The 27,264-nt window shown below is 36.3% G+C and overlaps 1 protein-coding gene across 5 annotated transcripts in view; it reads left to right on the forward strand.

Annotated features, from left to right (window-relative positions):
* The window catches only part of LOC105142969 (uncharacterized), a 125,934-nt gene that overhangs the window by 97,024 nt on the left and 1,646 nt on the right, over window positions 1–27,264 (forward strand). Inside the window, exon 1 of one of the 5 annotated variants that reach the window (XR_015545930.1) lies at window positions 20,459–23,894. The exons of 3 other annotated variants lie outside the window; for them this stretch is intronic. Coding sequence is in view for 1 of the 2 variants with exons in the window: in XM_087408679.1 (XP_087264805.1) it covers window positions 25,213–25,321 (109 nt within the window). In the remaining variant the exon portion in view is untranslated. One more of the 5 variants, XM_087408679.1, reaches the window with a different exon arrangement.

A 27,264-nucleotide genomic window follows, 5' to 3' on the forward strand; every position in this document is an offset into this window, starting at 1 on the left:
CGTGACCGTTTATTTTGGATCTCCCGCGAGTTCGATGACCGACGACCGCCGCGAGGAGGAAAGGCGCTGCTCCCAAGCGTGTGCACGCGCTCGCCCGTGTATAAGCCCGCGTGCAAGCGCGACGACTGGCATTCGTAATTGTCGTCCGGTCGTTCGCGGGCATCTCCGGCAGTCCGGCGTGTCCGAACGCGAAGAAAGGCGTGGACGAAATTTCGCGCGAGTCGAAGCAACGAGGTCGAAGCCGGGAATCCGACGAATTGCCACGCGGCAGTTTCACGAATGGCACGATTGACGGAAGTCCACAGATAATTTTCGCGAACGTCGAGAGATAATCCAGAGACTTTTCATATGTTATTACAATTCATACAATTAACTGAAGACGTTCTTATATTATAGATTTTCTAATAATTCGTAAAATGTTGTTTGTTTTAGCACACGGAGAGAATTTTCTTTTATAAACCCTGAACATATGGTAATTATGGTACAATACAATGTTTTAAAGATTTTTACCATGCACTTTATTTTTAATTACTCAAACTTATTTTATACTTTATTGTAGTTTTATTAATGAATAAGAGAGATTTACACTAAAAATCCTTCGAAACAATACAATGTTGTCTCATGATTATCATATTTTCAGGGTAAACTTTAAGAAAAAGTGTCCCTCCGTGTGCACATTTATAGGTTTTTATCGTAAAATTTTATAAATATTTTTATCCGTAATAAAATCTTTATCGTGCTTGAAACATGCCTTTTACAATATTCAATAATTTATATTACATTTCCACATATTTTTGAATTTAATATTTTGTATCTCTGAAACGCAGCGTTTCGTTCAATTCGGATTAGGGTGGGTTTTGAGAGAAGACACAGCCGAGGTCAACGAAGGGCCAACATTTTCGGTGAAATCTCGAAACGGGATCTGTCAAGACGTAGCACCAGCTCGCTTCAGAGACGGTAATCGTCACCGATGATTTGAATGACCATGTAATTCGACGCCGTGGCACAACAGGCGTGCGTTTGTTCAGGTTTGTCCAAGGAGGAATCCTGCAGCTGCAACTGCGAAATTCAAGAACAGGCGACAGCGACACCACCGACGTCGTCGTCGGGGAGAAGGGGGGGGGGGAGGAAGAAGGTTGCAGCGGGTGGTGATGTTGATGATGGCGAGGTCTGACGAGTCGGGAGGGATAGACGGGGTGGAGGGTGAGGGGAATTTTCAGAGGGCACGCGCACTTGCAACCAACCCAACCGTTGGAAGCCGTTGGATGAAAGAACAAGACGAGGAGAAAGAGCAGATGCCTCTGTTATTACAGGTTTCATCTTTCGTAACGCTACACCTCCGCGAGAGTTCTCTATGAACCTTTCGGTATCTCCCCCTCTCCGTATATCTTTCGCAGCGCGCCATTTCAATTCCTTTCTCCTGAATTGACCTAGTGCCGGACAAATTGAAAAAAAAAAAAAAAAATGAGAGATATTCTTTTCCCCCGTTCGATCCCCATATTTTATTTCTTCCCGACGTCTCTAATGTCTTTTTGTTCCATACCTTTGCTCTATCTTTTCGTAAGTACTAACAAGTTCTACTATTTATTGTCCATTCTGCCCTTAGGATGTCTTCTAACAAATTACTCTTATTAGTGACGTCAGTTAAAGTGTCTTTATAAATTAATAAAATGGAATTAAAAAACATTTAATGAACATTTTATAAATAAAAAGACAAAGTTGTTCAATCTTGATTAAAACTCCTTTGAACGGAAATTTACGTTACAATAAAATAAAAATCATCCTGTGATTTTTATTTCATATAATGATCATCATATCAGATTTCCAATCAGTCTCGATATATCAGTACCTATCAATCGATCTGTCTAGCCGCTTCTTCATCTTTCTACGTGACAGTTCCGGTGGCACCGCAAGACCGCCGCATGCTGGAGCAGTTTCCCGTTTAATCTTCGATTCGTAAGCATAGCGGCAATCGAGAAATATCGTGATGCCGAGATGCCGATAAGTCGAATAGAAAGGGCATAAAGCGAAGAAGGAAAGAAGATTGGTATAGGGCGACAAAGGCACCGAGATTTTGAGCGAGCATTCAATATTTCGATCGATGGAGGATTCGATCGACGGAGGCGGCCTTTGATCTTATGGTACACAGGCCGCCCACGTCTGCCCACTTCTTTCCAGGTGCACGGTGCATCTTCATTCTCATTCAAGATGGCAGTTCTTTTTTTTTTCTGTCCAATCCGAATACCCGCGTCACTAGATCGTTCCGCCTCCCGTCGATATCTCGAAAGATCTATGTGGCTAGAGATATGAAGAAGCGATCTATGTCGAGGAACCGATTCTATGGCTTAATGCCTTCCGCGGCATCTCTCTTTGCCGAGGGTGTCGTTTTTTGAGAAAAAAACGTCGGGGAGAAGAGATTTCATAGTCACAAGAATTAAGAGGGATTCGAATATATGAATACCCTAACATTTATTAGATTACATTCTTTCTTTATTTATCTTTCTTGCAATTAATAGACGTATAAAAGGGATTTTCATGATAACTTATAATCGATGTAAATCATAACAATTTAAAACGTAATATTTAAAAAAGAGATTGATTTCTTACTTATAATTTTATATATAATATTATTATGTATACATATAAAAGTGATTTTAGAAGCTTTATTCGTTTCTCCGAATTATAATTTCTTACTGTAACGAAAAATTCTTTTCAAATTTACCAAGGAATTCAGGTTTATTGTCAAATGTCGTCTTTTCCATACGGGTGCATTTTCCCTAATAATTTCCGTAACAGTCAGTCTTCGTCTTCTTGATTACATCGGGGGTGAAACACGTTAAAAATTCTCCAATGTCGAGAGAACCTCGGGAACGTGACTCGGTGAATCGTGATTAATGTACCAGCGTATCGTACGGGTCCTTTAAATCGGGCGTTAGTTGGCTTCCTCGAGCGTTGCCTGAAAAGATTATAAATAATTTCTGGTTGCGTGATGTAGAAGAACTAGACGCGGCAAGGGGGTGCGTGAAGGAAGAAAGGACGGTAACGGGAAGAAGAGCAAAGGATACGCGCCGAAATTAGGTCCAAAGTATTCCGACACGCCCACAAGATCCCCGTAGTACGATCTTATGTCGGGATAAGGTGGATTACCGTCTCTGGAATCTCGCCTCGGATGCAGGTGTCTTTAGTATCCTAGCTCGGATCGAACGCTGTCAGGGAAATATGTGATGTTTCGACATGCTGTTAAGGATTCTTTCAGCATATTATATGCGTAATTATGAGTATTTTAATTTGGCAAATCTAATATTTAAATATAAATGCAATAAAATATGTGTATTTTATACACTTACGTATATAAGATCAGCACTTAAAGATTAAAGAACTTGATAATCATCCAATTATACGATGAAATCAACAACGTATACTATCAAACTTTTCTTTAAAAATATAAAAGCGGATATTATAATTACTATATATTTATATAACAATTATGTAATATATATTAATTAGAATGTTATGTATAAAAGTTGTTAGCTGTATATTTAAAAGTACACGAAAATTGTGGAGAGAAAAGTAGTCATAAAGGAATAATCCATTAAAATTAGTATTTTATACAATATAAGTGTTTATTGTGACGATTAGAGATCGTCAGAAAATATCTACATAATCATTAAACATAATTGCTTGAATAAAACTTTACTTAATTATTAAAAGAACTTGATTATTTTATGCAGATAAACTATTATTACTTCATACTTGTTAGGGCAGAGTTATACTTAATCATTTATAATTTTTATGACTTTATATCGCAGATCTAGAGATTGCAATTTATTTTACTCATAATCTAAACTTGTTCTGTATGATTAGTTGGCGTAAGGGACTTGCTACTTCGGAGGTAATCAATCGTCCTACCTTTTTCCATTCTTTTTTTTTTATTCTCATTATTATTTATTTTCATAAAACGCGGTTTACGTCGTCGCGCGACGCGGTTTACTCGAAATATACGCGACTCGAACATCCTGTCCGTCGTCGTTCCGCCGCCATTCAGAGCTCTCGTCCTTGTTTTTCACTGTGGCAACATCCGCGGAATTGACGTCTTCGTGGGTTAAGGCAGGCCGATAAGACCACGAAAAATGGAAAAACCTGTTCCTCTTCCTGTGTCGGGGATGAGACGGCGATCATTACATGCTCGAACGCACACAGAAATCTTGAGAGCGCACAGGATACCCGCCTCCGTTCAGGTATCTCAGATATACGGACGGAGGATACAAGCGGAATCTTGATGCGTCCGGAAGCGTGTACCGGATTCGTTTTATTTCCACGGCGGAGTCGCTTTTTGCACCTTTTGCGCTACGCGGTTGGTCGAACCGAACCGGCCACTGGCCACGGTGAATAGAGAACGTAATTTCCTGCAGTTTTCCGAGGATATTAGACAAGGGAGGGTAAGAAAGATAAGTACAGGCGGAGCTCAGTCTCTATCTCGGTCTATGTTATAAATATAAGATACCGTAGAAAACAAGCATCAGTACAACGAATTAGGAATTCGCATCAAAAGCAGAGTAAAATTTTCATATATTGTATACCTACGATACATACGATGTATGTGTATATATACGATAAAATGGAAATTCGAAATAATAAAATGACCCGGAGCTGAAAATGGAGCGTAGCTGAAACGTCTGAATCTGAATAAAAAATGCAATTTTATTAATTTATACATATTTGTTAATTTGCACTCCACCAATTGTGCTTGACTCTCATTTGTTCATTTTATTTCTTTGTTAATTTTGGATATCGAGAGCCTTTAGATTCTATATATATATATATTGTTTTTGTTCGAATAATTAATAATACACTTTATACAATAATAAAGCTGATATTATTGTGAATTTTAAAATAAACACGGTCATATTTAATCTTATTGTTAGACGTTAACTATTTTTCACATCGTAAAATATTATTGCATTGTAAAATTTTTTAAAAGAAAATAAGAGTGCATTCAGACTTTCAACGAAGATCGGAAGGAAAGAAAATCGGCACGAGAAATAGCGGGAAAAGACACAGAAAATGTAACGTCAAAAGATACGAAGATCATATTTTTTCAGTTGATTCACGATCAACGACGTTCGCGATGCAAATCCTCTCGGCGGATTCACCGTCCATTCAGCAGTCATGCAGGAAGTGAAACAGATAAAACGATAGGCAAGTCCAAAGCTAATCCAGCACGGGTCCTAAACGGCGGCATGAATTGAACGCGATAGATAATGATAAAACTCCTACTTTCCCAGCTCCAATACCTGTAATGATCGTCGACCGGCGGCAAGCGCGATTACGCGACATTAAGCCTCCAGTTTCCAGTTCGCAGCAATTATTTATAGCCCCGCATCCCTGGTCGGCTTATCTGCATATCATAAAATGCCACGACGAGCCGGCCGGAGACACTCCGCAAGCCAGGACCGGATGGCTCTCGCGAAACGGATGCTGAAATCCGCGTGCGTGTACGCATAAATATGAGAACACAAATGTGTATATCCATGCAAAGCGTGAAACAGCGGACAAACAGTCGGAGTCTCATAACTGCGTCGACGATGAGGACTCTTGAAAAACGGCACGGTACATTAAATTGTGTTTCTGTGAACATTAGTAGTGAATTTTAATTTAAACTACCTGTTGAGGACCTCGAAATTTATATCGACACACGATTATTGTTTCGAAGAATAAACGCAAGATTTCATCTTGGAAAATATTTGTTTTTTTTCCAGTATCTTTAATAATGATGACAATCTTTTATCATTGATTTCCGAATTAACTTATTCGAGCAAAAACAATTATATATATATATAACAGTCTAAAGACTCTTGATTCAAAATTAACAAAGAAATTAAATGGATAAATCAGAGCACAGTGTTGATGATATGCAGATTAATAATAATAATTATTATTATGTATAAAATAATAAAATTATATTTATTTAAATTCAGACATTTCGACTCCTCTCCGCAGTGAACGTTGCCGATATATTTAAAGTTCAAAGGTTTTTTTAAATTCCAATTTATCAGCCAGAAAATGTTATTGGAAGATGAGTGTTCTTATATTTGATGTGAGATCAATTGAAATTGGAATTTGATATAAATATCCTATGAAGTGACGATATAATATTTGTCTGAATAAAATCTCATCAAATAGGAAATAAATATGTTCCAACTTATCAATCAGAGTAAAGAAGTAAAATCGTAGATCAGTCATACAATTAGATATTACTTAATTCAAAAGATAATCAATCGTTACACTTCGTCAAATATAATGTTGTCGCTATGAAAATCCAAGTCACAATGACAAATGAACTAATTTAATTTTTCGATCGCTTCTTTGTTAATCGCTGTTTAGGTAAAAATTAATTAAATGTTTGACATATTGTGGCGAACGAGAAATGCAACCAATATTCTCTCGTATATCTAGGACAATAGTAGAAGTGCTATAATTTCAACTTATTACGTATTCGATTTTTTTCTTCTGTCGTCATAGTGTGTTTATTAAGCGAATTATCACACGTTTGATATCTCTAAATTTGTGAAAATATAAATAAATTCACTAAATCATATTATCGATAACGACATGACTTTAGTTTTTGTTTTCGATGTAGATTGATGTTTTTTAATTCTAATTAAATACTGTACATAAATATATTATTCGTAGTTTTGTTTTAACACTTATAGTTTGTCTGATTCGGATCCTAAGGCAGGTCTTACAAGATACGCAAAAACCACAACGCAGGCAATCAGGAGACCGTTAATGAATGATCGCAGTCACGTATATGCGTGAAAAGTTCCTCGGAAAGCGATTTAATCGCAAGGGAAATAATATCGCATCCGTTCCGTGAGTACGTAAAGAAACGAGAGTACCTCAAAGTCGGTTTTACAAGATCTTACCCGGAGTTAATAAAACCGTGATCAACATTTATGAGAGTCGAACGGTGATTTAATCAACTTGCAACGGCAGCGATGCGGCGCGACGAGGCGAGAAAAACAAGATCGCCCGTTCGCGCGCGAACAAATCCGCTAATCTTCGTGCGGAGTACTCGATCTAATTTATTCGACCTCATAGATTATTCTGAAAAATTAAAGTAACTTAATGAACACGGCGAACGGCCGTTTTCATAACCTGATTTAATATCAATCTGCGGAAGCATCATTTATGTAGATAACATATTTTATTGCACAAAGTCTGATAAACTCGATTCAAATTCAAAACAGATTAAAAACTCCTTGTAGGATCATTTCTCATCGCTTGTTTTCATAACGAATTGATAAAAATAGATTATATATTATTTCTGATAATTTATAAAATTTATATTAAGTCATCAGATATTACGACACCATTACTGCTTTTTAAATGTATCTAATTTAACCGTAACATTTGTACATAAATTTTACGTGCAAGCTAGGAAAGTTCCAATCTCCAAAAAATCTTTCCAATAGCTACTTTTAAATCAATTTTTTGTAAGACTCTGATTTTGTTGAATCAATAACAGTATTAATGAAAGAAATAAAATTTTACTAAAACAAGAGCAAAATGCATTTGTTTCATTAATATTAATTATTGTGTGAATTAACAAAGTTGCACTTTATCTCTTAGCTTCCTAGGGAGATGATCAATTTTGATGCCTTATTATTTTTATAATTGAATTAACAAAGTTACTTTTTCAATTAAAATAATGATGTTGATAGACATTTTTTTTTTCAGTGTGTCAATAGCAATACTATATCACTCAATATTGACAGCTTTCTAGAGTTAAGTATCTATGTAGGTTTATTTTTATTCAAGGGCTACGAACGACTCAATAAGAGAGAGAAACCTCATTATTGTTCTATCGTCTCGTTAATCGGTGTCGGTTAGCAAAGCTGCTCCGCCTCAGGTAAAGTCCGCATTGGAGCTACCGTCTAGATGAAGAAGAATATACGCGCCCGGAAACGCACCGGCTAACGAATGAACCAACGTCGGTCGAGTACAGGCTTTTCCCAGGACGATTATAGTTCCTAAGCGACAACGTGCAGTCGCACGGCTTTAAAGTATCGTTGTATGCCGCGGCGGCGACCTTCGATTAAGCGCCCACTACGGATTGCCGCCACCGCCGCTGCATTCCAATCCTCTCCTTCTCTGCTCTTCTCTCACCGAAGAAGCCAGCCGTGCTTCCCTCGGAACGGTCCAGGGATCCGGTATTACGAGAGCGTACATTATCACGCGTAACAACCGATATCCGTCATCCAGCGCGATTAAATGCGAGACGACGCGCCTCTGATTCCACGCCCTGGGCGATCAGCTCGCCCTCGACGAAGAAGACGCACCGGCTACTTGTTAGAGTAAGAGCAGATAGCTCCCTTCTCGCGTTAATCGAAGTTAATCATGCTCCAATTGATTTTCCGTCTAGTTCTGTCTGAACGGAAAAATATTACAGCTAATCAATGTTAGTAATACATGAAGATTGAAAGATCGATAAATAATTTTAATTATCGCTTAACGATCGATAGCTGTTGCTAAAATGATTTATCGGTTCGTTGAGTCAATAATTTTAATTATTGCTGCTAAAATTCAAATATAATCCCTGCGATTAATATACAGCGTCAAGAGACAGAGAGAGGTATAATTACAAGCAACTCGTTGCAACGATTCGATTCATCAAGTCTTAGATCCTTTCTCGTCATTCGCAAATAACATTGTTGGCTTTCGCGTTGAATTCATCAACATTGCTCGACTGTGCTCCGCGTCCCTTTTTCAGTCTTATCAGCAATTATAATCGCGCGTGCGATCCCCGGGAGCGGGCCACCGCGGGTGCTCTGCATACATAGTGTAGCCCCGAGGTCGAGGACCTTGCGTTTGAAGTTTACCTGCGACAGTGTGTTTACAGCGGCAGCCGCGGGCGTATTAAAGGAATTTATGCCTAAAAGGAAGCGGTTGGTTGGTTGGTCGGTGACCGCAACTGTTCGGAGGCCTCCGACTGAGGCGATCGCTTCTAGTCGTGTCCTCGAGATTGACTGGGCGTTGGCTTCGGGGCCCCGTCTCGAGTCTTCGCTCTTCCTCGTGTAATCAGCCTCTCCTTCTACCTCCGGGGAACGAATCTCCGTATCTAAACGATTCGCGCGTCGGGCCGGCCCTTCCGCTTCCTTCTCGCGGCTGATTATTATTGTCGATCGTCTAGTTAGGAGTACACGATACATTTGCGTCAATCACGAATGATTGTATTCATACGCGGAAATTGGTAGGCTATAACATCGATTAAATTGATATTGTGAACGATATTATAAATCGATTTTGGAAATAGAATAATTTTTTTATTATTCTAATTAAAGGAATTCCAAAAAATTTGTGAAGGGAATCCAATTTCGAATAGACCGCGAATGATTGTTAGTCTAAATTAAGAAATAGACTACACTGAGAGAAAAATGTACGAAATTTTAATAAATATTTTTTTTAATAGTGCTAGTTAAATATTTACTAAATGTAAACATATATTTATTTATAAGAGTTATTAATTTAATTATTATTATTTTTTATTCAGCAAATAATTATTTTCCGTAAATAAATATCAGTACTATTCAAACAATTATTTGTTAAAATTTAATACATTTTTCTCTCAATGCAATACAATTAAAATAAAGGAAAATAGTTATTTAAATATTTTTAAGATTTTAATGTTTTTGGCATTTTGGACAGTGAGATGGAAAGTGTGTATTTCTCTCTTGAAGTTTTGATAAGCTTTTGATCTGTATTTTGAGCCTCAATATACTTTGAAGCTTTGCATACAAATTCTGATTACTTTATATCTTGTTAACTCTTCTGAAAGTACGCCCGCGCTTCCAGCAATTTTCTTTACGATATTAGCTCTGAGAGAATTTTAGTGTGCGTAAAATATTTATAATTCACCTCGTTATATCATTACTCCTTTCGATCTTTAAGAGTGTCTTGCACGATTGTTGGTAAATTGATAAATCGGCCTGAGGATTAGGATGAGAGATACTGTCAAGTCGTCAAACAAACAACTCGGACAATTTACCGCTTAGTTCAATCCTGCGGGTTTAAGAAGGGCGAGTTGAGCTTGTGTTCTAGAAGATATGAAGTGTCACTTTGTAGTCACCACGAGTGTCGCCAGGGAATAGTTCTGCTACTTTGTGTGTGTAAAGTCGGTCTCACCAATTCCAATTAACTTAATCGGTCGATTAAATTTCAGACTTGCCAACTGCAAAACTGAAAACATCCTAATTTTCTCCAAATTATAATTTATTCATTTTATATAAAATATAATATTATTGCTTAATAATTAAATATAATAATTAAATAATACTTTTTTAATTAAAATAATTAATTTTATATATTTTAGTATCATACGTAATAATAATATATATTACAAAATTCTTCATAACTGCTAGATCCAGTTTTACAGTTGACAATTCTGAAATTAATCAGCCGACTAATCATAATTGATGAGATACTTATAATCAATTCTTCTAAAAACAGTCAAGTAAAATAGAATAAAATAGAATTTTTTTAGTAATTATTTTGTAAGAATAATAATGAATTGTAATAAGAAATTGTCTAATAATGGCATTGTGAATATTATGTATTTGTACAGCTTTTTATGATCTTATTTCATATAAAGTTACTTGGCTTTCCAGAAAATATGAAATTACGCCAGTCGATTCCTATGTTATTTATAAGAGTTGCATAAAGGACCGTTGGTAAAGTGCATCGAAGATTCTTTCAATCGTAGGTATTCGATCATAATGCGGTCACGTGGCCGAAGCGTTTAAGAGAGGTCTTGGAGGTATACGCACTATGAACTGCCTATAGAAATCGTACAGCCTTCAGAACCGTTCTCTCCGGATCCAAGCAGGTGTTCCATCAGTATGGGAAAATCCGGCAAGATGATCTCTAAGATAAAAAAAAAAGAACTCGAACGAAGCTGCCTTGAATCAGCGTGCCTCAAATATTTTTTGAAACTCGAGCATTCGCTGACTAAAAATTGACGAATGTGAAACAACGATCGAGAAACAAATGACAAATAGTGACAAATAGAGACAAGCGTCACTTTAAAATTCTATTAAAAAATGACTATTCAATGCACCGATATTTTTTCGTTGGAGAGGAGGTGCTACAGAAAAGAAAATGAAAAAAAAAGGACTGTTGCGAGTTGGCGAACTTTGTCGAGAACTCCGCGATTCGGTGAAATTACGCTTCCTTTGAAACGTGATTACGGCATAGAAATCGCGCTCTCAATGCGTCTTCTTCGGACGGACTCGAAATTTCATCCCTGACACCGAGGGCTGCATGCCGGGAAGCGCAGTCTTTTTTCCAGACAGTACAGAGATCAGCGCAAACGGCGTTGCGTAGTTGTGAATGGCGACTCATTTGCATAAAGTTTCGTGTGTAAGCTGGGGGTGCGTGAAACGAGTCCGGTACCCTTTGCGAACCGAGGGGGACATCAGTCCGTAAGATTAATGGCGATGTGCAAGAACCGTTAACGAATAACCCTCAGTGACTTTGCGTGGCTTGAGTAACCAGCTGCAAATAATAACCACTGAAGTGCCGTAATTGAATATTTAGAAACGTGATTATTTTGTCAGCACAATTCGTGAAAATAATAATTTCATGTCGGAAAGTATATGTCTCTCAATGTATGTGTTCAATCCAAAAGAAAGTAGCATAATTATCCGATGAAATATTTCAGTTTGTCAATAAGATAATTATATATAAATACTCCAGTTTATCAATAAGTTCACTATCTTACTTATTATACTACGTATTAAAATTCACGTTTATTACTTATAACTAAAATATTATAGTGCAATATAACTTATGATTTCAGATAACTTTCATGTTCTCTAGGCAATTCGCATTGCGCTATATTACATCAATAAAAGGGGGGGTGGGTATCGTATAGGAGGAGGGTGTCTCATCGCCGAGTATCAAAACGCAGTAAATCAGACGTTTCTCGCCATCGGCAATCGGGGTGGAAGAAATCCTCTCTTCATTCATTCTGCGTCATTGCGGGAATGTACGAGCCGAGGGATGAGGGCGAGCCGGCAAGGGTCGTAACCAGGGCCAACCCTAGTCGTGTGTCGGACAATGCGCCGACTCTCCCCCTTGTCCCGTCGCCCGCGTAAGCACCTTCGAAAGAAGAAGCCTACGAGATCTCGACCGCTTTCCCACGACTCCTCCTACGACCGTTACAGGTTTCCTTTCCAATCCCTTTTTTGCCTCCACCTCGATCTTTCTCCTTCTCCTTGTCGGCTTCTCTTGCTCCTCGTGTAAGATTCGGAATGATCTCGCCCAAGCTACGAAACGCACGTGTGCGCACGCATCATCTCGTTAGATGACGAAAAGGAGAAGAAAGAGAGACCGAGGGTTGAAGACGAGGAACGTCGAATTGTAGGACTTGTTCACTACTTTACATGTATCCGAATGGCAAAGGGTTGATCCTAATCGCATGCGACATCCGGAAAAACGAGAAAGGAAATTGGGAATGAGAAGGAAATTTGGGGTAAAAGTGCAATCTCCGATGATTTTTTTTTTTTAATTATTATTTTTCTAAAAAAAAGAAATTATAATTGTAATTGCTAGATTAATTGTAATTGTTAAATATTCTTTTTAATAATAGAATCTTTACTAATAATTTTTGTTAATTTGATATATTTTAAACAACAAAGGAGATATCCTCCTGAACTTTACTTTTACTATTTATTAAATGTACAAACGATAATTTCATTCCTATATAAAACGCTTTTTTGCTAAATTGAAAAAAAAAGGAGACAATTTGATCTTAAAAATATAAATTAGTATTTTTCTAAATTAATTTGTAATCTTTATCAATATGTACTAATTTATTATATACGTACGTGCTATATTGTAATACAATATGCGAATATATTAGGTGTTGGAATTAATTCGTAGCGTTTTTAATGAAAGAATGTTATTTATTTCACATGAGCATTAAAAAATACATTAATGAAAGTACTTCCCATCACTTGTAAAACGCTACGAATTAATTCCAACACCTAATAGTATTTTTGCGGAAATGATTAATCGTTTCAGAAATAAAATTTCGATTACGCACGCAAATTCAGTCAGTCCAGCGTTCCGTGTCTGTTTCTTCGTCATCGAGAAGGCATAATCCATTCACAAAATTGACATTCAAAACGTTTCTCCATTTCATGGTAGCTAAGAAAAGAAAGAAAGTGGCGCGGTTCTCGTGACACGCGACATCCCGTAATTTCGACGGCATGCCACTTATTGGACCACTTTCACTCTATTATTGTCAACAAAGAGTCCGTTCAGTATTATCGGTAGCATCATTATTCTCCTTATTGCACATTAAGGCTTGATTAGGGTTCGCAGGTGGTCACCGTCATGGAAATTGCTTCTACGAACTTTCTGGGACGCACGTGTACGCTAATAGTGATCTTCGTTTCTTCACGAATTCGTTCGGAATTCCGAAGAAGCTTTCCATACGCGTATCTTTGTTCCTAATGAGAATGCCATAATTTTAAATAGAATTTCGATAAATGTAATATGAGATTAACAATAGATATTGCTGACTTTAACAAAATGAAAAATTGTTTAAATTAAAATTTTTTAAATGATTTTTTAAATGATCAATGATAGTAATACGAAATATTAAAAAGTTTAGAAATTAAAATAATAAATTGAATCACAACAAAATTACTTCAATGATAAGAATTCCGAGGTCAATGATTGTCGTTCAACATTGTATTTATTATCAGCGATCGCAGGATTTTGAAACCTTCTGGATCGCGGTTGGACGATATGCCATTGGCAAGAAAAATTGTTTAAATTAAAATTTTTTTAATGATTTTTAAATGATCGATGATAGTAATACGAAATATTAAAAAGTTTAGAAATTAAAATAATAAATTGAATCACAACAAAATTACTTCAATGATAAGAATTCCGGGGTCAATGATTGTCGTTCAACATTGTATTTATTACAGCGACCGCAGGATTTTGAAACCTTCTGGATCGCGGTTGGACGACATGCCATTGGCAAGGAAACTACCTGGTCGCACGTCGTACAACGAAGAAAGGTGCGGCGAATGGCGTAGATAGAAAAAAAAATTTAGGGGTAAGGGAAACACCATGCGGGAATAAAAGAAGGCACGAGGATGAAACGTGCCAGGATATATATACATCCTAAGTGTCCTTTGTGGCTCCTAGGAGTTTGCGTAAGAGAATTTTCTCACACAAGACTAGAAGATCGTGGTTCGCGAGCAATGCCCCATCCTAACAACAACAGGAACTTAAAAATGGTCTTCTAGAAAACGTTATTGTCCCGTTTCTTCAGAAATCAGGGATCATCGTCTTTCTTCATTCTTTTATCCTTTTTTCGTTCGTCTGCCATGCGTTTCCTCTCTCGTTTCACCTTCTTCTCGATGACGACGAAATTCTCGGCGTCATTGACCTTTCGGTCTATACGACTGAGAATTGTTTCGCATTTTATTCCCTCCAGAAGTGAAGATCCAAAAGGATGACTCCACAAACCCAACTTTGACGCGAGAGTTAAAAAGAGAAACAGGTCCTAATGAGCAAGAGTGTTAAAGTGAGTAGCCGGGAGACGTGGAGTAGCGAGGCGTAAATCAAACAGGGAATCGCAAGAGTGTCGTCCTATTAATATTTACGGAGAAAATGTCAGAGCGACACAACCGATCGCGGACTCTTCGCGCTTCCACCGCACCTTTAAGCCGCATTCACGTCACTTACGTAACGCGATGAACTCTCGCGGAGCGTCCTTTCTCTTCCTTTCGACTATCTCCGTCCTTCGCCAGTGGCGTCGAAGTGGTGAAATCGGAAGAAACGATATATTCCGCAAGAATATCCTCGTAATATAAATTATTCAATTTTTGAGAAGGTTACAACGTATAGATGTGAAATGTATAACTATCCGTCATAGTCGTTACATATTTAAACGCTTCCTCCACACGTTTCATGTATTATTTGTGATGAACGAACTTTATTTCTATATTCCTCATAGAAAGTGTAAAGGAATAAGAGATGATAAAGAAACGTTTTCGCTTTCCGAGCGAATAAAATATTGTCAACTTCACAAGTGCAACATTTTTCCTAAATTTTTTAAAACCTCTTATCAATCGTGGGAATGTAATTCAACAACAAAATTCACTGAAAGATGCTCTCTCCGTCGATTCTACGCCGTTGCGTCGCGTTCCGCGCGATCTTCCTTCAATTCTCCGGGGTACCGTCTTCTCACCCACGATGCGGCTTGCGCAACTTTATTCTGTTACTTCACGAGGATTTGCTCGCACGAAGCTAACCTATCCCCCTCTCGCCCCCCTTTATCCGTCGGAGCAGAGATCGGTGCGGGTGCTTTGCCGATGTTGGGTAATCCGACAGCAGCAAGAACATCTTAAAGGATGCATCCCGGATAGATTTATCGATAGCGTTATGTAGACGTGCCGTGTTCGACGCGCCGCGGATAGAGTCGCAACACGATTGAGCAGCGTGAGTCGTTGCTTTTCGTGTTCCAATACGAAGAATCCGACAACGTGGTCGTTTCGCGATGCACAAAAGCGTCGTGCCACGTAAAGATGAAGACTTCATACGTCGCGTCGACAAGCTTATACATTCGATCCACAAATGGCAAAGCGAGATCTTTCAACAGAATCTAATTTTTGTCTCTCATTTGGAGATTAAATATTTAATCGTAATTAATACGTGATGATTTATTCTTGGAAGTATTATTCCTTAATAGGATCATTCCAAAGCGTAATATATTACATTGTGAAAGTTGTATTTTTTAGAAACTATGTGTTATATCCATGTCTGTAGCCCATTCTTGGAATGGCCAACGTTTCGTGAACTTTCAGCCTGATATTTCAGGTTGCTCCTCGTCCTGACGAAGTGAACTGCAATGTTCACGAAATATTAGGAAATAATCTGTGATGAGGAAGCCTCAAGAGTTGTGTTTTCTTTTAGAATACTCGCCTAAAGAAATTGAAAATGTTTGATCTTCTATATGTATATATCTATACAAATGTTTAAAGACCGCAGCACAGACTTTTGCATAACGCATAGTGCATAAGAGAATCAACCAATCAAAGTTCCTCTTTTCAGTGAAATGGAAGGAAAGGAAGGGTTCTGATTGGTTGATTATGCACTGTAACTTTAATGCGTTATGCAAAAGTGCTGCAGTCTGTGCTGCAGTCTTAATTCAAGAATGCATTATTGAGTCACTTTAATCTCGGTGTCATCGGCGACAATTGTATAAGAGAGGCAAGCGGTTGACGTGGTCCGCTTACGCTCATCCTTACAGCATCCTTTCCCTTTCGTCGCCGCGAGGTGCGAGCGAACCTTTAGCTGACTACGGATACCGATTCACGATGAATTATTTCATAAGCGTTCCCAATACGGAAAAGTTCATCGTTCGCCGTTTGCATGCGCTTTAGCGGGGATGCGATCTTAGACGATATGAGGGTTGCGCAAAAGCCAGTCGCGCCGACATTATGACGGAAAAAAGGCGATGGCGAGCACGCGTAAAAAGGCGGAAGTCGAGGAAATCATAGATCTGTTTTCTGTGACTGAACTAGTGTACATTTTTGGAATGTAAAATGAGATAGGTATATGCTTGATATTTATCGAAAACGAGACAAAGAGTTCTCGAGCAGCTCAGTGAAACTGAAAACAGACCACATGAGACATGAAATCACGCAACGCCTCTTGAGTGACCTTCTCTTTGTCATTTTCATCCGAAGATTCATGAAGAATTCTTCTAAATCTTTCGTGATCGGAAAAGAGAAGATCGGGTGAACGTTCCTTTCTGACCCTTTTACTCGCGCTATTTGCACACACAGTCGTGGATATAGCTCCTCTTTAAAAATAGGAGAACGCGAATAATTTTATAACGTGGACTGTATAAATTTATGGGATGGTAACTTCTTTATATCTGTGCGAATAAATTGTATTTAGATAATAATTTTAAAACGATGTCAACGTGTAAGTTTGATCCGAATCTGATCATACATGTTTTAAATCAAATAACAAAGTGTTAAACTAAGAGAGCGTAATTTTATATGTGACCTGGTGGACAGGATAGTTTCGTCACAGCATCAATATCTAATTATTGATGTTCAATTTTCGTTTGGCGCGATTCGAATTAATCACATACGCGAACGTGGCGTCCACGGATTTGATTAAAGTTCGTTAGACCGCTAACCGATTTTGGAGAAGTCGTTGCTCGCTCAATTCGAGGAGACTATGTTTAACGGGTCCGAACGAAATATCCGTAATCGATACATTAAATGTCTTTAGACTGCAGTTTGATGCAGGTGACCTCGTTATCAGGAGCGTATTTTCGAATGCAAAATGATACGGATGAATGTTCTCTGCATATCGCCGCTAAATAAACACGATATTGAAACAGAGTTGTTATTTAAGTTTAGGAAAGAATTATTAATTAATCTTCACTGTTATCTATCAAAGGAGCAATAGCGACTCAACTCCTTGAGTTAAATAACATTTTGTTATTTTTAATTTCCATATAAGTGTCAGAATATGAATTAATCTATTTCTGTAGTTATATATTATATAATTTCAAAGTAAACATCATCCATATTTAACGTATGCATTTAGTAAATTATGAACTAAATTTTGAGTCAAATTTAATACATTTTCTTGAGTTAAATTGTTTAACTTCATTGTTTTAGTCAAATTAACGATATATTGGGTAGGGACATATATAAAAAATGATTAAAAATAAACTCAAATTATATCTAGATATAATTAGACATAACATTACGACGTGTCGCATTAACAGCGTCGCATGTGAATATAAAATAACTTTCGATCAAAATTTAATTTTTGAAATATGGGACGTTCATAAATAGAAAATTGTGAAAAAAATAACTATCTTCTTAAGATTTCTTTTTTTAAACTGTTAAAAAAATGCAGTTAAAAAGATAAGTATTTAACTCTACAATATTAAATTCTATTTTTCGATTCAACTTTGAAGTCTCACGATACAGATCGGTATGAGAGATATGAGAGAAGTTTCGTGAAGTCATAGCGATCGAAGAAATATTTTACAAGACAGTCTTTTAACATGATGTCTTGTAAGGTTTACGGAAAAGCATCTGGAACATTATCGCGATCGCTCGTGGCTTCTAAGGCGGACCGAACATCATTATCATCATCAGCAGCAACAACATCATCATCATCATCATCACCATCATCATCATCATCATCATCATCATCATCACCATCATTATCAACATCATCATAGTCGGCATCATTGCGCAGCGGCGACCTGGACCGATTCGCACGCCATCCACGCGCGAGGAAGTACCGAACGGGACGCGATCTCCTCATCCTTCCTGGCCGCAAATTGCTTTTCAAACCGCCTCTTTCTGCGTGCGGTCCCCACTTCTGCGCGTCCGCAGTTATCCTCTTCTTCATTTCCAACGCATCCGGTGATTTGCGTCCCGCATCTCTCGCATACAGGACGATCCTGAACGCACCGCGTGCGCTGACCGTTTCTTCGGTTTCCGTGGGTTGTCCTACTATCGAACCGCGCATTCCGATGATCTACTTTTTTACGAACAAAAATTACATCATTGTTCCTTTTAAGAATTTCTACTGATTAAATTGAAGCAATTACGTAAAAAGATTTAATTAGGTAATACTATCTCTTGTAGCGATCGTGGTTGAAAAAGCGAAAATTAATTCGTAGAAAAGATCGTTAGCAGTTTATATAAAGTTAAAAAAGCTGACAGATTCGTACGAATTAATACAATAATAATATGTATTTGAAAATTCTAACGTTTCTAAATTAAAAGGAAAACAAAAAGAAAATTAAAAATATTATATCAATGATTGATTTTGGCTTTTTCAAATTAAGTTCGATATTTCTTCTTTAAAAGAAGAGGTCGATGCTGTCATCGTCTCGCCAAAGATCGGTAACGTCAAAAATGAAGGGAATTATTATAAATCGCAGACGCGCGACAAGATCATCTGTAGAAAGTACACCGAATACCGGAAGAAGAATGGGAACGGGAAGAGGTGAGAAAAAGAGAAAGAGAGAAAGGATAATTGGCAAGACGATTAGATCGACGAACGACCGAGCACGCGATTACGTCAGACATTGCTTAATATCTTCATGCGAACCGGTACTCGACGAAGAGGTCTCGCGATTGCACCAGGTGTAGACACGAACGAGAGTCGTGCCCCGTCTGCTTCTCTTCTCCTCCTCATCCTCTTCCTCCTCCTTCTCCTCTTCAAAAATCCGCACACGTTTTCTCCGGATGAGAGATCGGCTAAAGGTTCGACTCCTCGGTGCGCTCGTCGTTCCGTGTATTCGTGCACTCAGGACATTTATGCGAGAGATAAGTGCATCTCGACTGGCGTCGTGTGGGTGCCGAACGGATCTATCCTTAACCGGCATTGCACAAGACAAGTGTGATTATGTCACAATTCGAGATGTGCAAATGAAAAAAAAGTAGGCGCTAATTATTTTTCGTTACGTTAAATTTTGTTATCTTAAAAGGTGTCGATAACAAAATCGGCAGTGTTTGATAACGAAGAATTTCTTTTTATATTGTATGCAATACTTGTATGAACAAAATTTGGAACTTATTGCAATATCTCCGCTCATAGGGCAAATAAAAAAAAATAAATGCACTTTCATTATACAATTGGGGTACAAGCTATCGATTGATTGATCGATACATTGTTAGAAATGTAATCACGAGCTTCCTTTACATGTAAATGAAGCTCATGATTATAAACGAAATTAAAAGTAATGAATGATTTAACTAAAAATTAAGTTACAGCAATCACTTAAATATAATGAACGTGTACATTAAATTTCATAAATTTTCATGAAAAATATTAAATTTAATTTTATGTACATGTACACAAATATATATATATATATATTTTTTTTAGTTATAAATACATTAAATTTAATGTAATGTCTTGAATCGTGTAATTTAAAAGTTAATGAAATTTAAGAATATTTCTAACAATGTATTATACATATTAGGTGTTGGAATTAATTCGTAGCGTTTTACAAGTGATGGGAAGTACTTTCATTATGTATTTTTTTTAATGCTCATGTGAAATAAATACATCTTTCATTAAAAACGCTACGAATAATTCCAACCCCTAATAGAATTTAATCGCAGCCATTATTAAGATATAGAGATGTAAACGATGGAAAAATACTAAAATTTTAGGGTAAAAAACTCGTAAATTAATGGTTTTTTTTCCTTCGGCTTTAACAGTTTTTTACTCGGATATTTTTTTTTAGGTCATTTAAGTCTGTTTACATTGCTTGTAATCCCCCAAAATTTTTGCACTTAAAGTGATATGATTAAAAAAATAGATTCTCGGGCGTTGAAAAAAGAGAAAGCACAGATGCTAAATGCAAAGAGTGCAAGCAAACAGACCTATTAACCTATCATCAAGAATTGCCGATAGTACATATTTCCACTTTGATATAAAATTATAAAGACAAAAGTATTAAAAAGTATCGAAATAACAAGAAAAATGAATTTTATTTTTTTTTTCTACATATTTAACATGAATTCTATGTTTTTTCATGAATTTTTTCTAATTTAGTCAAAAAACTAGTTTTTTACTTGATACTTTTCTCAAAAATATCATTTTTTTTTTACATCTCTATTAAGATAATAATCGAGATCTCAGAAAATTCGCTCCGTGTAGAGTTACACTGTACTGTCTCACACTAAAACGCTTCGCGTTTTTCTTAGCACCGAGACATCACCGTGTCTCTAGATTTTCAGAATAGATACAGCCTGCAGATATTTGGAAAATTACCACGTATCTTTTCAGCTATCTAATACTAGTATAATATAATAGTGCAGAATTACCAAGAGAATAAGTCAATATTCGAGATTGACCTTTTCTTGGCGAAAGTTTAATAGGATACCACTTATACATATCATCTTCTGAATTTTCAACGTCAAATATTTTTGTAACTTCTATTAAATCAAAAACCCGCTCTCAAGTTATTATGGAATTCTGCACATTTCTAATAATTGAAAGGCTAGACGAGACCACCTATCTTTCGCGCATTAAAATTGACGTTATAAAAAGGGAATCCAAAATGGCGAAATGTTCATCGAAACTTCGCATAACCGCTATCGAGAGGGACATGTACGCGGTGACATAGCGAGGAATACAGTTGGGGATAAAATCTGCGACGGGATCGAGGGAGAGAGGAAGCAAAGTTTCTTCGGCTGACCCAACGGAACGAGCTCGCTCACGCGTCCAATTGCACAAGTCCCGCTTTCCTCGTGACATAATATTATTTAACCCAGAATAATGCCGGCGTGCCAGGCGCTTCTTGCGCAACCGGCAACGCGGCCGCCGTGTGCCGGTATTTCGCGAGACTGCGGTATGTGCGTTTGGAGACGCCCTCCCTTTCCCCCTGATTTTTTTATTATATAAACTCGCACAACACCAGCTTCCATACCGCACCTCTCGAAGAAGGGGCCCGACGTTTCAAAAGAGAGAAAGAGGGAACTCCGTCGTCTCCTCCCTTTCGGTATTAGGAAGTCGAGCAAGAGGCCGCGATACCGCGAGAAAACTCGCGGGTTCTTTCGCTCTGTACTCGATTGAATCGGTTTAACTCTAATTATAGAAACCGATTTATATAACGTGCGGCAGGATCGAAACTCCGAATAATTTACCATGAAAAGAAATCTTAGAATGAACAGGGAAATATTTTTTTTTTTCCACTATTTTATTATTCAGCAAGGAAATATAAGTTACTTTACAATGTTCTGAAGTCTATTTTAATTAATCGTACAGTCATTATTTATTTAATCTTGACTAATATTTAAATTAATTTCTTTATTCAGACAGACGTTACACTGAAAAAAATTTTAATAAATATTTATTTGAACATTTCTAAATAAATATTTACTAGATATAAATATATATTTATGTAATACAAAAATCATCAATTTCAACTATCATTTTTTTATTGAATAAATGTTTATATACTGTATTTGTGCTGTTTATGTTTACTTAGTACTATTGAAAGAAATATGTATTAAGAGTTAATTGTTTTGTCATTGTAGGAGTATTAATCTTTAATTAGGTCGTTTGTGTTCTGTGCATTTTTTTTTTTTTAATACTGGGAATACTTGGCTAAATAATAGTCTTTTCTTTTTTAAACACAACTTTATAAATATTTTCTAAAAATGTTAATGTATATATAAAGATCACTTAATAATTTTTGTATACTTTTAAAAGTGATGAAAATTAATTCCGGAATACGAACGATCCACTGAATGTAGTAAAGGATCGGAAAATTATTGTATTGTACTAATTGTAAGGATTAAAAGTAGGATATTCAAAATTCATATAATTTTCATTGTAAAAAATCCTACAATTTCCATTGCGCACTTCGGGATATATAATACGGATTATATTAAACATATTTGCGTACTTGAGAAATGACAATAACCGCAAATAGCTTTTGATAACGGGATTGGCAAAGGGCGCGTCATGTGCTAATTCTGATAAAAAGGGTTGCGTATACTGGGTAATGACAGCCTAGAGCGAGATGCTTGAGACGTCAAGTTGTCTCCCTCATGATATTCTCCAGGTAATTCCTGATATTAACGCGTTTATTCACGTACGGCCGAATGATCGGCGTGATGGTAGGTCATGTCGTAGTTTTTCCAACACTGTATGCGCGCAAGAAGATCTTTCCTCAGAGCCTACGGCTGGCACGGTTTCTCACGATTTTCTTCATAAATAAATTAGAAAATACTGCAGTTTTCATTTATTTTAATCAATGAGAAATGTTATTATTTTAATAATATCTTATTAAATTAATTTAATATTTTGATTTTTTCGAACCATTGTCAGTTCTACAACATAATTATTACATATATTGTTTTCTATACATCGTATATTTTCGTCAAGTATAATGTATCGAGGAAGAAGGCGCCAGTGAAAGGATATCCTTTGATAAGAATATTTTAAATCACAAAATGTCATAAGCTATTAGCGTAATTAATTATTTAACTATGAATTATGTAAACGAGTAAGATACTCGATCTGCCATTAGATAAATCCCGGAAGAACTGCGTTAAGTTCTTATGCTATCGCGTAAGTTACAAAACGAAGAAGAACGAGAATAAAGAAAGATTGTTGCGTTCGTTTCGGTTTCTATCGATCATTTACAAATTTCTTGTAGCTGCAGATTAACGCCGGTGATAATTTCCGGTATCTTACGAACTCAATTAGCAATTCTAAACCATTTGTATGTATTGAAATCTTAATATTAAAACAGTTGGAAATTCCTCTTTCGTAAAACAGTTACAAAAGGAGATTAAAATATAATTTTCGTAAAAAGTAATTAATTGAATTTGGAATCGTATAATTGTTCAACAAATAAAATTCGAAAAAAAAAGAAAGAATTAAGAAATAGACTCTTGAGAAAACAAGTTAAAAGATATTTATCGATTTTACGACAGTTTTATCGTTAAAATGTACAATAACGATCGTCACCATCTCCGAATATCGTTTTTCAACGGATCTCTTATTGACACCTATCGGTTGACTATACCATCCATTGCTCGTTAGCATTAACTTCTCGGACCGATGTGTGACCTTACGAGGATAAAAGACGGATTTTACGCAGACGACCGAGCGTGTCCCATACAGGACATTAGTATTCCAGCAGTTTTACATGCCTGTTGTACGGTGCTAGTACTGGCGAGGATACGTGCACGCGTGAGCGGCGTGCCAGTGCGTAGAGCTGTGCGTGCATCGTTAACGCGATGCTGTGACTCGTCGCGTGTGTGATTCGGCCCCCAAAGGTCGGCGATGTGGTACGAAAGGTAAAAAGTTCCATGTAACAGCGAGCACCTCGCGAATTTTCACGAAACTTCAAACGCGCATTTTAAACAGAAAATAGTGGTGGTAGATGGTTAAGGCCCGGTTTCCCCAAATTAATGTTGGTTTAACTTACTGTTATCTTTTCTCTATTTTCTTAGAAATTTTTTTAAATTAGAAAACAATGAAGAGTAAATTGAAGCGAGATCAAAACTAATCTTACATTGACGGAGCTGGACTGATAGCGAATTCGATTGGATGTAGTATGTGCACTAGTGCATATTAAAGCCATTGTACACTGATTTAATTATCTGTGTAAAAATAAAATGCAAGTATTTCGAATTACAAAATACAGATTTTACCTAACAGCATAATAAAATGTATTGAGGATTTCATAGTTTAATCTGTTTTTATATTTATTATATTTTTACGTCAATTTGTGTATAACAGCTTTAATATCTACATCAATGCGTTTTAAGTGCATCCAATAGAATTCGCTATAAAACGATTATTTTGTAACAAATATGTAGAAATAATATAAATAAAACGAGACGTGGTACATTTTATTCTTAACTCGATAATTCATTAATAAAGATAAAGCCAAATTTTTTACTCATCGTATAATTCTATTTAAAACAGGCGAAGCATCATGTAATTCTATTTAAAATAGTCGAGCAGAATCGAAAAATTCGCAGTATTTAATTTTATTACAAAAATTACACAACGTTGGCGGAACTAGTTTCAACTTTATTAATATAGTCTTCTTCAGCTGCTAATTAACTAATTACGTATCGTTATTAACCTACATAGCAATCCGCTATTCTAGAATCAATGTACCGTTGAATGATTATTATATTGCTATTGTTTAAACAATGTTTTATATATATATATCGAATATACATATATAATTCTTATTCTATCCGTGAATTATCTTCCTAGATGAACTAAAGGATTATCAAAGAATATCATGTTTAAAAAATAGGGATACAATTTCTCTTTCGCGCATAATATAATAAATTAAATTAAGAAATTGTGCGGTAAGAATGAAAGAACGGTACGTCTTTGTCTCCTTCATCTTCATTTTCTTTGTCCCTTCGATCTCGAAGAGGTATTTACTCATTGGTCACGCGTAATAATACGATGCGTCGCAGGGTTTGCGTCAGCGAACACGTCGCGAGAGTGTCGCGACCTTAAGAAGGAAAAAAAGAAAAGAAAAGAATCTAGTTTATTTCGCAATAAATTCCCCGTCGCGAGTCGAGACGAGCCGAGTCGAGCGCGCGGCGTAATGTGATTTGTGTCTCGTGCCGGCCCTAAAGGTCGAGAATGGAGAAGAGATGCGGTTGCAGCCTCCTTGTGCAACGATCCTTTCTCGATTTGCGGATTTCTGCGCGGATCTCTGATACGGGACGACCGCGGCGAGTCTCCCAAGCAGGTAAGTTGTCGAAGGTAGGCGGAGATCGCGCGATAGAGATAGGGCTCGGCACGCAGGTGATTTTCTTGATTTACAGGCATGTTAATACCGGCTCCTGAACTGTCGAATTTATCGTAATTTGTGGTTAAAGCGAATCGAGATGACGCGAGATAATGTTATTATAGACACGTCATTAAGGATGTTTGACTGTAAGTATTGGGTCATCTAAAAAGTATCCGCGGTACTTTGTCACTAGATATATGACCATCAACACACATCTAGTGACAAAAAACCGCGGATACTTTTTAGATGACCCAAATGTAATATCAGCTTTGTATGTGTGAAAGTATCAAATCAAACAATTAGCCAAAATAAGCTAAATCAATCAATTTTATTTAAGAAATTTTGACGCTATTGTAACTCATAAACCAATTGCAAAAAACAAAACAAATAAATAATTTAGCTTATTATAATGGTTTTATGCAGTAATAATGACTATATTTTTCTGCAGTTTTAGGTTAATAATTTTTAAACAAGTGGATAAAAAAAATTAGTGCACAAATATTTATTATTATTTGATACGTAAAATTGATTTGATTCTTAATGTTTTTTCCTCATTAAATTTGCAAATAAATATTACAAAATTTTAAGAATCAAGACAAAAAAATTAAATATCTTTTTACTAATTAAAGAATTGTATTTTTACACAGATATTGAAACGTAATAATAGAACATATAGTTAAAATGTTTGTATTTTTTATATTGTTTTTAAGTATATATATCTTTAATCGTTAAATATCAAGATCAGTTTTTGATCACTTTTTTAGTTAGTAAGACTCTTCACGCCGAAGAATCGCGTTCAAAATTTAAATAATATTTCCATCGCGTACATGAAAATTAAAAATGTGTGAGCGCGGACAATACGTTTATAATAAATTTTGTGAATGCATTGATAATACATATTTCAGAAAAAATGAATTGAAACAAGTTGAGAAAGAATTTTGTCTTATAAGAAAATATTTGATTAAAAGAATTTCTCTCTTTTTATGTAATATATAAGATGTTAGCAGAACAGTAAGTCATTATAATGCCGAAATGATGTCAAAATGATGTTATCATGATTTGTTCTGCTTGGGTAATTTTAAATAAAAAAAAATTAATTTCTTTGTGTAATCTCAGTTCGTAATTTTTGAAGACTTGAAGATTTATGAATTTACGGAATGGAAATTTCTATGAATTCAAATTCCTTTGAATTCGCTCATTTTCCGCAGGGTATGCTCTCTTGACGTAATCAAAGCGGTTAGATACGAGTCTTCTAAAGACGGAGGAAGCGAATTACCGTCGAGTTGATATTTGCACTAATCGGATTCACGAGCGAATATAATCCTAAACGAGCACATGAACCGTCCCATTAAATTCAAGCGGAAGTTGAGGTGAATTGCATGATTTGATCTTTCGCCAATATTTCGTACTTGTATGTTTTATTATAATCGATGAAAATTATTCCTTATGTTGCAAGCTTATTTTATCTTACGACAACATCGAAAAAATTTGAAATCGAAAACAATTAAAACGCAATTAAAGATAACGAAAAAGTATCGAAAACAATCTTGACACATCGAATTTTTCATTGTAGATAAAATATGAAGCCTTAAACGAAAACAGTGGCAATTTAATGAATCCGTAGAACCCAGTTGCTAGTGGGACGCAAATATTATATCTCGAAATAATTCGATCGATACGCGCAGACGGTTATTCCTGAGTCTCGCTTTTGGTATGACGTAATTTGATAATAAATTTCACATTACATACGAAGGAATCAAATCATTGCTCTAATTTCAGCGAACTTACTTGCTCGCTCATCATAGAGACGTATGGCAAAAATATACCTGGCTAGGTCGAACTTAAATTTCTAATCACCTAAATTATTATTAGAAATAAACAACTATCTCGTCGCGAATATT

This window comes from Acromyrmex echinatior, chromosome 8 (assembly GCF_024713525.1).
Source record: "Acromyrmex echinatior isolate Ae372 chromosome 8, ASM2471352v2, whole genome shotgun sequence".
Taxonomy (NCBI): domain Eukaryota; kingdom Metazoa; phylum Arthropoda; class Insecta; order Hymenoptera; family Formicidae; genus Acromyrmex; species Acromyrmex echinatior.